Source organism: Choloepus didactylus, chromosome 2 (assembly GCF_015220235.1).
Source record: "Choloepus didactylus isolate mChoDid1 chromosome 2, mChoDid1.pri, whole genome shotgun sequence".
NCBI lineage: Eukaryota > Metazoa > Chordata > Mammalia > Pilosa > Megalonychidae > Choloepus > Choloepus didactylus.
The window spans coordinates 165,085,048-165,101,078 of NC_051308.1; the positions used below are offsets into that span (position 1 = coordinate 165,085,048).

The 16,031-nt window shown below is 36.5% G+C and overlaps 1 protein-coding gene across 1 annotated transcript in view; it reads left to right on the plus strand.

Annotated features, from left to right (window-relative positions):
- Window positions 1-16,031, plus strand: part of ADGRL4 (adhesion G protein-coupled receptor L4) — a 114,254-nt gene that overhangs the window by 73,815 nt on the left and 24,408 nt on the right. The window contains exons 9-13 of the mRNA XM_037826825.1: window positions 531-730; window positions 11,452-11,625; window positions 12,878-13,081; window positions 15,089-15,309; window positions 15,434-15,500. Coding sequence (XP_037682753.1) covers window positions 531-730; window positions 11,452-11,625; window positions 12,878-13,081; window positions 15,089-15,309; window positions 15,434-15,500 — 866 coding nt within the window. The remainder of the gene's footprint in view (window positions 1-530; window positions 731-11,451; window positions 11,626-12,877; window positions 13,082-15,088; window positions 15,310-15,433; window positions 15,501-16,031) is intronic.

A 16,031-nucleotide genomic window follows, 5' to 3' on the forward strand; every position in this document is an offset into this window, starting at 1 on the left:
AAATGGTTGTCTCAGAAAGCAATAAATTTCCTACCAGAGACTGAATATCATCAGTATTAATTAGAAATCATTTCAGTGGGCATGAGGTTGACTTCAATGTCATCTCATAACTCCTTCAACTCTGAACTTTCTTAATACTAAAATGTCTGTGATAATTTTTCTCCCACTATTTCTCCAACTCATGTATTTGAACATGGAAATAATGACTCAAGATTTTTACTTTACATTCTTGTTGTCAGGATTTAGATGTGAATTTTTCTAGAAATATATTTCTCCTAAATAATAGATTGTGCAAAGGGCATGCTATAATCCATGATTATATTTGGATTCATAGAGTTCTGTAATTATGTCTTAATAAGGCTTGATGATGTAAGAGTGGATTTATTGTGGTCCAAATTTCAGTATCTGGGTATTTTTATGACACCCTTACAGTAAAAATTTTGTCTTCTCAATTCTTATTTTTATTCTAAGAGCATCAGTACATTTTTGTTTTGTAAGAATTTTACTAAATATACTTATTCACTTGGTAGGCAATGCCGCAGTTGCATTTTTATATTATAAGAGTATTGGTCCCTTGCTTTCATCATCTGAGAACTTGGAACCTCAGAGTTATGATCATTCTGAAGAGGAGGAAAGAGTCATCTCTTCAGTAATTTCTGTCTCAATTAGTTCAAACCCACCCACATTGTATGAACTTGAAAAAATAGCATTTACATTAAGTCACATAAAGGTAAGTTGCTGTTTTCCTTGTGGTTGTCAGTTATGATTATGTACATTCATGGAAGTAGATATTTTTAAGTCACATTAACCATATATGAGTTCTTGAGTTTAGAAAAAAACAGATTCAAAATGAAAATAAAGGAGTAATGTGATTTCAACTAATTTCTCCATAAAATGTTTTTGTACTTTAAGTGCTCTTTTAACTAACTAATTAATTAATACCAAATAATTTCACTTATATGATTCTCTGAAATTAAGTTGTATATTTAGTTTTAGTTTTAAGCACATTGTTCCTTTTGGAAGTCTGCGTACCTTCCAGGAATAAGAGTCAAAGAGATAAATGTCATTTGTGTAATGAAGTAGGCATTTGGTTTAATAATTGCCTTTGAAATAAAATTTTCAGGGTTTGAGTACTGATTATAATAAAGTCATAGAGAAGCTTAAGGTTAAGAAGTTTAAGTTAAAATACAGGAATATTTGACATGCAGAAATTAGCTAAGACCATTTTACTCATTTTTATTGTTAATCATTTTTTCAAACTCACGTAATTAAAACTACACAATAAAAAACATGATTATAGCTAAGCAAATGTTTAATTGTTTTTCTATATTTAAAAATCAGTAGAGAAGCTTGAAATCATAGATTGTTATCTACTTTTTTACAGTTGATGGTTTCTTGGGCTTTCAGTAGAATTTCAGTACATGGTTAAAATACCTCTTGAGCTCCATTTGGAGAATCTTGAAACAGGTCAATTGCATTTGCATGCTTATCCGGGGAAAAAAAGACACTTTCTAAATAAACAGAACATGTATGCTTATATATGGTATCAATAATTTTTGTTTGTTCATCTTTTTTCTACTAAGATTTTAATTTCTATTTCAGTTTTAATTTTCACTGAAATTAACTTTTTTAACTGATCTCTGTTTAATGGGTGCATTATCTCATCTTTTAAGATTTAATTTATACACACGCATACATACATATACACATACATACATACATACATACACGTATGTTTAATTGTCCCCTCTTCCCTGCCTTGTTCCTGATTTTCTTTGTTTGGCTTGTTTGCCTTTGTTCTCAGTCGTCGTGTTAGAGCCTATGCTCAGATGTCTGCTGGTTCAAGACCTTCTATTTAATACGGGGTGTTTGACAGATGACTGGTCCTAAGGTGGGCTTGTGGCAGAGGTACATACTAGAGTGTTATCGACAGGCAGATTCACAGCCTTCGCACTGGAAGACCTTAAAGGGCATTTCTCTCGTCCCAATCACTTTCGTGAAGGAAATCTTTTAGTCTCTTGCCTAAGGGCAGAAGCCTGACCGTGACCCTCACCAGGTCTAAGAGAACCTGATGGATGTTGGTGGGGGCTCAGTGTGTAGATAGACCTCAATCTTCTGTTTCCTGCGTGACTCCTGCCCTCTCATCTGATGCAGATTCCTTAATACCAGAGTTCCTTTGGTTCCTCTGTCATATCTGGTTTCCTGCAAAGGTGGAATCGGGGCATTTCCCAGGCTGTTTGGAGGGAACTGGGTCTAGGGTTTCTATTTTCTTCTCAGAACTTGACAGCCTTGAAACACTTTACTCGTCTCTCCAAGTATAGCTCCATCACTGTCTTCCCAGACTCATGCCCGTCAAACTTGGTCTGCTTTCACCTGTGCTCCAACTGTTGATCCAAGTATTATATTTAGTACAGATCCCCCTAAGGCAGTTATCCAATATTGAAATCATCCCTGAGAGAAGACGCTTTGTCTTTTTTTTTTTTTTTTTTTGGTAGATATCCTTATTTTATTCCTACTTGAAAGGCAACTTCAATACATTTCCATTAAGGATTATTTTTTTTTTTAATCTTCATTTTATTGAGATATATTCACATACCACGCAGTCATACAAAACAAATCATACTTTCGATTGTTTACAGTACCATTACATAGTTGTACATTCATCACCTAAATCAATCCCTGACACCTTCATTAGCACACACACAAAAATAACAAGAACAATAATTAGAGTGAAAAAGAGCAATTGAAGTAAAAAAGAACACTGGGTACATTTATCTGTTTGTTTCCTTCCCCTATTTTTCTACTCATCCATCCATAAACTAGACAAAGTGGAGTGTGGTCCTTATGGCTTTCCCAATCCCATTGTCACCCCTCATAAGCTACATTTTTATACAACTGTCTTCGAGATTCATGGGTTCTGGGTTGTAGTTTGATAGTTTCAGGTATCCACCACCAGCTACCCCAATTCTTTAGAACCTAAAAAGGGTTGTCTAAAGTGTGCATAAGAGTGCCCACCAGAGTGACCTCTCGGCTCCTTTTGGAATCTCTCTGCCACTGAAGCTTATTTCGTTTCCTTTCACATCCCCCTTTTGGTCAAGAAGATGTTCTCCGTCCCACGATGCCAGGTCTACATTCCTCCCCGGGAGTCATATTCCACGTTGCCAGGGAGATTCACTCCCCTGGGTGTCTGATCCCACGTAGGGGGGAGGGCAGTGATTTCACCTTTCAAGTTGGCTTAGCCAGAGAGAGAGGGCCACATCTGAGCAACAAAGAGGCATTCGGGAGGAGGCTCTTAGGCACAACCATAGGGAGGCCTAGCCTCTCCTTTGCAGCAACCGTCTTCCCAAGGGTAAAACCTGTGGTAGAGGGCTCAACCCATCAAACCACCAGTCCACTATGTCTGTGGTCATGTTAGCAACCATGGAGGTGGGGTAGGCGAATACCCCTGCATTCTCCACAGGCTCCTGAAGGGGGCACCACATCTTTTTTTTTTTTCCTTGTTTTTCTTTTTTTTTTTTTTTAACTTTCCCTTCTTTTTTAAATCAACTGTATGAAAAAAAAAGTTAAAAAGAAAACAAACATACAATAAAAGAACATTTCAAAGAGACCATAACAAGGGAGTAAGAAAAAGACAACTAACCTAAGATAACTGCTTAACTTCCAACATGTTCCTACTTTACCCCAAGAAAGTTACCTAATAGAGCAACATTTCTGTGAACTTGCTCCTACTATATCCATCAGAAATTAACAGACTATAGTCATTCCTGGGCATCCCCAGAACATTAAATAGCTTATCTGTTCTTCTTGGATTATTGTTCCCCCTTCCTTAATTGCTCTCTATTGCTAGTTCCCCTACATTCTACATTATAAACCATTTGTTTTACATTTTTCAAAGTTCACATTAGTGGTAGCATATAATATTTCTCTTTTTGTGCCTGGCTTATTTCGCTCAGCATTATGTCTTCAAGGTTCATCCATGTTGTCATATGTTTCACGAGATCGTTCCTTCTTACTGCCGCGTAGTATTCCATCGTGTGTATATACCACATTTTATTTATCCACTCATCTGTTCATGGACATTTGGGTTGTTTCCATCTCTTGGCAATTGTGAATAATGCTGCTATGAACATTGGCGTGCAGATATCTGTTCGTGTCACTGCTTTCCGATCTTCCGGGTATATACCGAGAAGTGCAATCGCTGGATCGAATGGTAACTCTATATCTAGTTTTCTAAGGAACTGCCAGACTGACTTCCAGAGTGGCTGAACCATTATACAGTCCCACCAACAATGAATAAGAGTTCCAATTTCTCCACATCCCCTCCAGCATTTGTAGTTTCCTGTTTGTTTAATGGCAGCCATTCTAACCGGTGTTAGATGGTATCTCATTGTGGTCTTAATTTGCATCTCTCTAATAGCTAGTGAAGCTGAACATTTTTTCATGTGTTTCTTGGCAATTTGTATTTCCTCTTCAGAGAACTGTCTTTTCATATCTTTTGCCCATTTTATAATTGGGCCGTCTCTACTATTGTCATTGAGTTGTAGGATTTCTTTATATATGCAAGATATCAGTCTTTTGTCAGATACATGGTTTCCAAAAATTTTTTCCCATTAAGTTGGCTGCCTCTTTACCTTTCTGAGAAATTCCTTTGAGGTGCAGAAACTTCTAAGCTTGAGGAGTTCCCATTTCTCTATTTTCTCTTTTGTTGCTTGTGCTTTGGGTGTAAAGTCTAGGAATTGGCCGCCTAATACAAGGTCTTGAAGATGTTTTCCTACATTATCTTCTAGGAGTTTTATGGTACTTTCTTTTATATTGAGATCTTTGGTCCATTTTGAGTTAATTTTTGTGTAGGGGGTGAGGTAGGGGTCCTCTTTCATTCTTTTGGATATGGATATCCAACTCTCCCAGCCCCATTTGTTGAAAAGACCATTGTGACTCAGTTCAGTGACTTTGGGGGCCTTATCAAAGATCAGTCGGCCATAGATCTGAGGGTCTATCTCTGAATTCTCAATTCGATTCCATTGATCTATATGTCTATCTTTGTGCCAGTACCATGCTGTTTTGGCAACTGTGGCTTTATAATAAGCTTCAAAGTCAGGGAGTCTAAGTCCTCCCACTTCGTTTTTCTTTTTTAGAGTGACTTTAGCAATTCGAGGCATCTTCCCTTTCCAAATAAATTTGATAACTAGCTTTTCCAAGTCTGCAAAGTAGGTTGTTGGAATTTTGATTGGGATTGCATTGAATCTGTAGATGAGTTTGGGTAGAATTGACATCTTAATGACATTTAGCCTTCCTATCCATGAACATGGAATATTTTTCCATCTTTTAAGGTCCCCTTCTATTTCTTTTAGTAGAGTTATGTAGTTTCTTTGTATAGGTCTTTTACATCTTTGGTTAAGTTTATTCCTAGGTACTTGATTTTTTTAGTTGCTATTGAAAATGGTATCTTTTTCTTGAGTGTCTCTTCAGTTTGTTCATTTCTAGCATATAGAAACATTACTGACTTATGTGCATTAATCTTGTATCCTGCTACTTTGCTAAATTTGTTTATTAGCTCTAGTAGCTGTATCGTCGATTTCTCAGGGTTTTCTAGATATAAGATCATATCATCTGCAAACAATGACAGTTTTACTACTTCTTTTCCAATTTGGATGCCTTTTATTTCTTTGTCTTGCCGGATTGCCCTGGCTAGCACTTCCAGCACAATGTTGAATAACAGTGGTGACAGCGGGCATCCTTGTCTTGTTCCTGATCTTAGAGGGAAGGCTTTCAGTCTCTCACCATTGAGTACTATGCTGGCTGTGGGATTTTCATATATGCTCTTTATCATGTTGAGGAAGATTCCTTCAATTCCTGCCTTTTGAAGTGTTTTTATCAAAAAGGGATGTTGGATTTTGTCAAATACTTTTTCAGCATCTATTGAGATGATCAATTGATTTTTCCCTTTTGACTTGTTAATGTGTTGTAATACATTGATTGATTTTCTTATGTTGAACCATCCTTGCATGCCTGGAATAAACCCCACTTGGTCATGGTGTATGATTTTTTTTATGTGTCTTTGGATTCGATTTGCAAGTATTTTGTTGAGGATTTTTGCATCTATATTCATTAGGGAGATTGGCCGGTAGTTTTCCTTTTTTGTAGCATCTTTGCCTGGTTTTGGTATTAGATTGATGTTAGCTTCATAGAATGAGTTAGGTATTGTTCCATTTTCTTCAATGTTTTGAAAGAGTTTGAGTATGATTGGTGTCAGTTCTTTCTGGAAAGTTTGGTAGAATTCCCCTGTGAAGCCATCTGGCCCTGGGCATTTATTTGTGGGAAGATTTTTGATGACTGATTGGATCTCTTTGCTTGTGATGGGTTGGCTGTGGTCTTCTATTTCTTCTCTGGTCAGTCTAGGTTGTTCATATGTTTCCAGAAAATTGTCCATTTCCTCTACATTATCCAGTTTGTTGCCATAGAGTTGTTCATAGTATCCTCTTATAATTTTTTTAATTTCTTCAGGATCTGCAGTTATGTCACCTTTTTCATTCATTATTTTGTTTATATGGGTCTTCTCTCTTTTTGATTTTGTCAGTCTAGCTAGGGGCTTGTCAATCTTGTTGATCTTCTCAAAGAACCAACTTTTGGTGATATTTATCCTCTCTTGTTTTTTTGTTCTCTATGTCATTTATTTCTGCTTTAATCCTTGTTATTTCTTTTCTTCTACTTGGTTTAGGATTGGTTTGTTGTTCATTTTATAGCTTCTTCAGTTGATCCATTAGTTCTTTGATTTTGGCTCTTTCTTCCTTTTTAATATATGCGTTTAGTGCTATAAATTTCCCCCTTAGCACTGCTTTTGCTGCATCCCATAGGTTTTGGTATGTTGTGTTCTCATTTTCATTCGTCTCTATATATTTAGCAATTTCTCTTGCTATTTCTTCTTTAACCCACTGATTGTTTAGCAGTGTGTTGTTTAACCTCCAGGTATTTCTGAATTTTCTAAGTCTCTGATGGTTATTGACTTCTAATTGTATTCCATTGTGGTCAGAGAATGTGCTTTGAATAATTTCAATCTGTTTAAATTTATTGAGGCTTGTTTTATGTCCCAGCATATGCTCTATTCTGGAGAAAGTTCCATGAGCACTAGAAAAGTATGTGTATCCTGGTGATTTGGGATGTAGTGTCCTGTATATGTCTGTTAAATCTAATTCATTTATCAGTTTGTTTAGGTTTTCAATTTCCTTATTGATCTTCTGTCTGGTTGATCTATCTATAGGAGAGAGTGATGTGTTGAAGTCTCCCACAATTATTGTGGAAACATCAATTGCTTCCTTTAGTTTTGCCAGTGTTTCTCTCATGTATTTTGTGGCACCTTGATTGGGTGCATAGACATTTACGATTGTTATTTCTTCTTGCTGAGTTGCCCCTTTTACTAGTATGTAGTGGCCTTCTTTGTCTCTCAAAACATCCCTGCATTTAAAGTCTATTTTATCTGAGATTAATATTGCTACACCTGCTTTATTTTGGCTGTAGCTTGCATGAAATATTTTTTTCCATCCTTTCACTTTCAGTTTCTTTGTGTCCCTGTGTCTAAGATGAGTCTCTGTATGCAACATATTGATGGTTCATTTTTTTTGATCCATTCTGCGAATCTATATCTTTTAATTGGGGAGTTTAATCCATTTACATTCAATGTTATAACCGTGAAGGCATTTCTTGAATCAGCCATCTTATCCTTTGGTTTATGTTTGTCATATTTTTCCCCTCTGTCTATTAATATCCTTTGTTGTACCCATACCGAATCTCTTTAGTACTGAACCTTTCTCCAAGTCTCTCTGTCCTTTCTTTGTTTCTCTGTCTGTAGGGCTCCCTTTAGTATCTCCAGTAGGGCAGGTCTCTTGTTAGCAAATTCTCTCAGCATTTGTTTGTCTGTGAAAAATTTAAGCTCTCTCTCAAATTTGAAGGAGAGCTTTGCTGGATAAAGTATTCTTGGCTGGAAATTTTTCTCACTCAGAGTTTTAAATATATCGTGCCACTGCCTTCTTGCCTCCATGATGGCTGCTGAGTAGTCACTACTTAGTCTTATGCTGTTTCCTTTGTATGTGGTGAATTGCTTTTCTCTTGCTGTTTTCAGAACTTGCTCCTTCTCTTCTGTGTTTGACAGTGTGATCAGTATATGTCTCGGAGTGGGTTTATTTGGATTTATTCTATTTGGAGTTCGCTGAGCATTTATGATTTGTGTATTTATGTTGTTTAGAAGATTTGGGAAGTTTTCCCCAACAATTTCTTTGAGTACTCTTCCTAGACCTTTACCCTTTTCTTCCCCTTCTGGGACACCAATGAGTCTTATATTCGGATGTTTCATATTATCTATCATATCCCTGAGGTCCATTTCGATTTTTTCAATTTTTTTCCCCATTCTTTCTTTTATGCTTTCATTTTCCATTCTGTCATCTTCCAGGTCACTGATTCATTGTTCAGCTTCCTCTAGTCTTGTACTATGAGTATCCAGAATCTTTTTAATTTGGTCAACAGTTTCTTTAATTTCCATAAGATCATCCATTTTTTTATTTAGTCTTGCAATGTCTTCTTTATGCTCTTCTAGGGTCTTCTTGATTTCCTTTGTATCCTGTACTAGGGTCTCATTGTTCATCTTTAGTTCTTTGAGTAGCTGCTCTAGGTGCTGTGTCTCTTCTGGTCTTTTGATTTGGGTGCTTGGGCTTGGGTTATCCATATCGTCTGGTTTTTTCATATGCTTTATAATTTTCTGTTGTTTTTGGCCTCGTGGCATTTGCTGAACTTGATAGGGTTCTTTTAGGATGTGTAGACCAATTGAAGTCCTTATCTCTGATTTATCAGATCTACAGCTTTGTGGAGTACACTTTCTCTAACTAACCAGCAGGTGGCGTCCACGAGCCACCTGTTCTCCACAAGCCAGTTCTCCCCTGCTTAGCCTTTTTGGTGAGTGGGGGAGTGAGTCTTGTGGGGTCCAATTGGTGTACCAAGCTTGCGTGTGTAGTTGGTGTTGCCTGCCCTGTATATGGGGCGTGTTTCTGGGCAGTCAGGGATGGGGGATGGCTCTAACAATCAAATCTCCCTGGTGATCCTAGAGTTTTAAAGCTGCTGCAATAGTCTAATCCTTCAGTTCAGTCCTGCCACAGTTTGTCTCTGCCACTGACCCACAATTCCTTGGTATTGATGTATGGCTCCTGAGACTTGCAAGTGGGCCCCTCTTCCAGGCCGTGCACCCTGGGTCCTCTGTTGAGGGATGACTGTGCTATGTCACAGGTGAGTACCGTCCCCCCAGGGCAGTTCTGGGCTGCTGGGCTGTGTAGGGAGGCTCCCAGTCTGCTGAAATGATGGCTGAATGGGGCTTTGTTAATTCACACTGCTCTACCTTCCCAACTCTGGGACAATCAGCTGAGGTTGCAGGGAAGGCTAATGTCCACGCCCAGTTTTGTGGTGTGTGTCTGTTATTTGAAGCACTTCCGTCACACTGGGTTGTCTGGGGCAGCTCTGGGTTATGGGGCTGGCGATGGGCAGGAGTGTTTCCTGTCCACCAGGATGATGGCTGTGAGCGGACACCCCCCTTTTCTTGGAAAGTTGTGGTGTTTAGTGAATTTTCTCAGCCACTGGATTATTGCGTTTTGTCTCAGAGCTCTCTTAGTTCTGCTCTTGACTTGACCTCCCCAAATTGCAAGTCTTTGAAGCTTTCTGTATTGGGCTTTTTAGAGTAATTGTTTTAGAAATAGAAAAAAAGGATTAAAAAAAAAAAAAAAAAGGGCCCTCCTCAGAGATCTAATGGGTTATTGAAATGCTAAGAGACAAAGCAACCAGGGCCATTAAGGAAAGGTCCACAGGGCAGAGAGATCAGCTTTTCTTCGGGATTTGCGTATGCGCCTCAGGGCCTGAGCTCGGGCCTGAGCTCTGCCCTTCCCCTTTCTATGTTCACCAGAACTCCAAAAATCCTCCGCTTTTATTTTGGAGTTTTTCATGTTTTTTTTTTTCTCTGTGCCTGTCTCCTCTCTGCTGGGCTGGCTGCTCTCAGATTCTCTGGTGTCTGGTCTCAGTCTATCTATGGTTAGAGTTTGGATCAGTAGAATGAGTTTCCGATAAGGGCTGCCACTGCAGTCTCCCTTCTCCTTCCCGGAGCTGACGGCCCCTCCTCCCACGGGACTGAGCCTGGCAGGGAGGGGCGCGGGTCCCCTGGCCGCAAAAACTTACAGATTTCGCTGATCTCAGCAGTTCCACGTTTTCATGAGTGTTGTATGAAGTATGCCCAAAGTCAGATTGCTCTGTGGTGTCCAGTCCACGCAGTTCCTGGCTTTCTACCTACTTTCCTGGAGGAGTAACTAAAACATACAGCTCACCAGTCTGCCATCTTCTGCTTTGTCTTTTTAACTGAAAATACCTGGCTCCTCATATGGTGCCTGTCACATACCTGGTATTGAACACTTATTTTCTTTAATGTCTAGTAGTTGGAAGATTTGGGTTTGATTCTGAGCTCCACTTTTCAATGATAAGTTTTAAATGTATCTTTTGACATCTCTGTGTCTCCTAACACAATACCTACCTCTCAGAGCTCTTTTGAGGGTCAAACAAGATAATAGGTGAGAAAGCACCTAGTTAACTGTAAATTGTAATATAATTGTAAAAAAATTCTTTCTACAAGACCTAAGTATAGGGCATTTGATATTCAATCAATAAATTATCATTGAAATTTGTAATGCTTTAAATGTAGTGTTATGATTACTTAATACAAAAATGAGATAAAGAGAACTCGACTACTTACTGATCAAACCCTCCCATGGTCTATGTGATCTAGCCCTTTTCTATCTCTGACCTTGTCTTCACTACTCTTCACCTTATAGATTGTGCTCTAACTGCACTAACTTCTAGATGTTTCAGTCTTATATTCCAACTGTCTAGAATCCTCTGTTCCTGAGTCTGCAGGGCTCATCCCCTGACTTCATTGAGGTTTCTGCTCAGATGACTTCTCTTGGGAAAGAACTTCTCGGATCACTTTATTTCCCCTTGCTCAGTTTTGTTTTTCTTGTTTAATAATTTCTCTTCTCCCTCACTAGAATGTAAGGTCAACAAGGCAAACAGTGTTGTTCAGTGTCCTGCTCCCAGTACTTGGATCAATGACCTAGTGGATGTTCAATAAGCCTTGATAATTATGTGTCACACACTGGTCTAAATGACATATACATAATCTATTTTAATAATAAATAATTTTCACCACAACTCTTTGAGACAGGATTGATAAAATATAGCATTGTTTCATGATAAATTCCAATACCTCCACATAACAGCAGTGTTTGTGTTTTAGCCTTTATTTGATGTTGCACTATTTAGCCATGGTTTTAATCATATTGATAGTCAAAATGGTATTGTATATATGACACAGGCAATAGCATGTGTGTAACTTTTCTTCTTTTATCTATCAGTGAAATTTCTCTTTTTCAGATCACAGATAAGCAAAGGAGTCAATGTGCATTTTGGAACTACTCTCTGGACACCATGAACGGCAGCTGGTCTCTGGAGGGCTGTGAGCTGACATTCTCCAACGAGACCCACACCTCCTGCCAATGTAATCACCTGACACATTTTGCAATTTTGATGTCTTCCGGTTCTTCCATAGTAAGGCAATTTTCTCTTCATATTTGTATATCTGCCTATTTATGTTGCTTTTTGTGATTTTTTCCATGTCATTCAAGAGAATAATTAATTTTATATGTTTTCCTTGCATGTGAATACCATATTTAATGTACTTGATAAAACCCTCAAATTATCTTCTCTTTAGTCTTTGTTTTCCTACCTGCCTTCTAGGACATAGGCTGGGTTTTAGGTAATTCTTGTCTAGCACTTATCTTGTCTTCACTATTTAGAAAATTGTGCTAAATCAGATATCCATCCACTGACTCTTAGTTCTGAATGTTGCTTTTAATGTACATTTGTAAATTTTAATGTATCACTGAATTTAAGGCCTTTTCTTTGTATTGAAAGTTTATTTTTACCAATGACAAAGTGCCTAAAATAGTTGATATTTGGCAAATATTAACTCATTTGTAATCAATATCATATTTTTAACAATATAAAAGCCCACAAATTTTTAGAACATGTACAGTGTCTTTAAGGTGAGTGGTTTCATAGTATGTATTTTGTATTAGTAGTATCTTAATTTTGTATAATGTAACTGCCATATAATTTATTTTATAACTGTATCAAAATATTATTTCCTCTTACAATGAGAACCCATCATTAGGATTACAAAGTCATCAAATATATCTGCCCAAATATAATCAGCCATATATTTTAAAGATGACAATTTTCTGAATGTTAAATAAGCAGCGAAGCCTCTGTTCTGTATTAAAAAATATATATTCATCTACTTGGAATAAAACCAACCATGTCCATTTCAAAGTCTGTGAACTATACTGATTTGATATTCCATATATTCAGCATTTCTAATATCTTTGTTTAATGTGTTTTAGATAATCACTGCAAAGAAACAAGGCTTGTTCTTACCACTGACAAATCTATTTTTATTAACCATTTTCACATTACAGTAATGAATTGCCTTTCTATTATAATGAAACTGATGACAATAACACTGTTAAATTGTAAATTAATATATATACTATGCCTAGGGAAAAAAATCACTAATTACAGAACAGTTAAAATGCTGCATGATTTATATCAGATTTCTCTGAATATTGAACATTTTCAGAAGTACAAATTTTTCTTACCTAAGTGCACATTGATATTTTTACATTTTATGAACATTTTGATTAATGTTTCACAGAAAAAGTAAGTTCATTATATATTGTAGTTCCTTTTTGACAAGTTACTTAGTTATTCTCTTAACAGCTTTATTATTATTTTCCCCTAGGGTATTAAAGATTATAATATTCTTACAAGGATCACTCAACTAGGAATAATTATTTCACTGATTTGCCTTGCCATATGCATTTTTACCTTCTGGTTCTTCAGTGAAATTCAAAGTACCAGGACTACAATTCACAAAAATCTCTGCTGTAGCCTATTCCTTGCTGAAATTGTTTTCCTCATTGGGATCAATACAAATACTAATAAGGTATGTAATGTAGACTCCTTATTCTCTCTTTTTTCCCCCCTAAATCTGTACTTTCCTAAATATATATGCCATAGAAACATGAATTACTATTAAGGGTTTAATGGGGCAGAAGTACTGTATAAATTATTCCTAAGCTGTCCTTTCTAAGTCTGATAATGATACCATATCTAAGCAACCTACTAATTAAGTGCATTAACCAAAATGTCCCTCATTATCACAAATTATTGGGACAAATTAAAACTTTACAGCAAACTAAAGAAATTTAAAATAACATTTACCTGAACAGAGGGGCTGAATATCAAAGCAGCTAGAGTTGAGAGGGTGAAATATATTGAATTGACTCTACTAGTAGCTACACTTTCCTAGCTATCCATTTCCCACGATGACTGATCTAGCTTCATACCCGATAGTTTCCATACTGTGTTAGTCTGGTTTCTCCAACAAGCAGACATTAAAATGGCATTAAACATACATACATTATTAGGGAAAACGTTTGTAAGAGAAAATGAGACAGGAGAGGCTTGAACAGTAGTTAGAACAAAACACACTTTCTCCAAGTGAAGGAGAGAGGGAAGAAATAGTGCAGGTGAAAGCATCTTACATCACAGCACAGTTCCAAAGAAACTTTGGCCAGGTTGTCAGGCAATTGTTTGGGGAGTCCTTGAGCCAAATGTGCCCACTAAAGAAATTTTTCTCCCAGGAACAGGGATGTTTAGTAATCCTGCTCAGCTCCCTCATGGGCTGACAGTAGTTTACAGGAAGCATGTTTTCGTAGTGCAACAGCTGGAGTCCTAGACCAATTCCACTTGGAGATAGGAGAATTATTCTCATAACCACAAAACGTTAAATTGCTTCCATATCTCAATTCTTCTTAGAAAACTTGTAAAGACTGAAACTAATAATCAGTTTTCAAGGTTTTCTATTGAAATTGATGCCACAAATCTATTTTAAAAGGTATACAATAGAATATAAACTCTGTATCTGTTTTTTTGTTGTTGTTTTGCAGGAGTATTCTTAACACCTTTCAATTTCTTATACCTCCCACTGTCTTCCATTGCTTATTTACTCTTTCAGTCCCCTCCTACCATCATCTTTACTGCAAAACCATTCTGCATGGTATTTATTTTCAACTCTTTCACCTATCAGTTCCTCCCCATTTTCAAGCCCCATTTCAAATCTCACTTTCTCACTAGAGTGGTTCCTAATTTTTTTGATCTGCAGTGATCCAATTCTTCTCCAACCTTATACAGTAGTCTCCAATATATTTTAGGATGTAATCTCAGTATTCTTGGATTATATGCTGTTTTAATCAATGGCATAGGTATGTAAGTATTATGCTTTACCTCCAATGAAAAAATATCATGAGCTCTATTAAAACAGGAGCAAATAAAGGTTTATTTTTCCCTTATTTCTTATAGAGTTAACCCCAGTTCTAGGTGTGTAGTAATATTTGTAAATAACGTTTAATTGAAAGTCATCTCAAATTTGCTTAAAAATCTTACTACCTTAAAGTGATTCTATAATGGATGTCTTTGTAATATATCAACATTTTTGTAAACGCAGTATTTGTCCATTAAGGTATTTATAACATTTTATTTAGCATGCTGCTAATAATAATTTTCATTCTTTAAGCCTGAATAAAGAAGAGGAAAGGCATCTATCTGCAAAACAAAAGTCAACTTACATCATAAAATAGTCATCAAGATATCTTGGATTTGACGTGAATAATCCACACTTTATCACATAACATAGATGTATATAAATTATAAATCTCTGGATAAGAGCAGGAACAATTCAGTCACAGGGTTGGCAAATGCTTCACACTGATGAAGCCCAGTTCATTAAAATCAGCTGAAAGTAGTACCTCTTAAACAACTGATATTTGACAGGAGATCTGAGTGTGATCAATCATTATATAAAGTGGCATAATTTATGGAGAAAGTCTAAGATTTTGTCATGGTCATTTTAAAGAAAGCATTGCTGATAATTTCTTTCTTTGCTTTCTAGCTCTTCTGTTCCATCATTGCTGGGCTGCTTCATTATTTCTTTTTAGCTGCCTTTGCATGGATGTGCATTGAAGGCATACATCTCTATCTCATTGTTGTAGGAGTCATCTACAACAAGGGATTTTTGCACAAGAATTTTTATATATTTGGCTACCTAAGCCCAGCTGTGGTCGTTGGATTTTCAGCAGCATTAGGATACAGATATTATGGCACCACCAAAGTGTAAGTTAAGATGATTTTGTATTTGAAAATGTAATTTTGAATATGCTTTGTCTTATCATTGAGAATTTTGCTTTGTTGAAGTACACTGAAACATTTATAGATTTTTCTATTATTTACCTTTCAGATGTTGGCTCAGTACAGAAAACAACTTTATTTGGAGTTTTATAGGACCAGCATGTCTAATCATTCTTGTATGTATGTTTACATTTATTTAAAAGTTCAAAAAAGTGATGATCAGCAATCAGATGGTCTTATTCTGGAAAAAAAAGTATCTTTTAGTAACATTTTCATTATTACCTTACTAGTAAGAAAAGATACATATCTTAAATTTAAAGCTGTTAGAATTTATTTGAACCTCTTAGGGAGGATAGATTTCTGCATGATATGTGTGGTATATAAGAAAAAGCATTTTTCCACTTATCAGTAGGATCTCAGCATACTTCAATACTGAGAGAGTGTCAGCCAGCTGATAATCTGGCATTTCAGATGTTTATGCTGTTTATCTTTTATCAATGACTGGTCATCTTTGAAGATTAGACTGTCATCTTTATAGTTATATTATCCTTAGGTACCCGGTCATCATTAAAGTGATTTTAAACTAAATTGCAACATTGGAGACAAGAACCCACTATTTCTCATGAGCAGACCAATCATATGTTGTTAGTTCTATTTCAACAAGAAAGAGGTCCTTTTAATTCCTATTGGAAGTGATTTCAAACCTT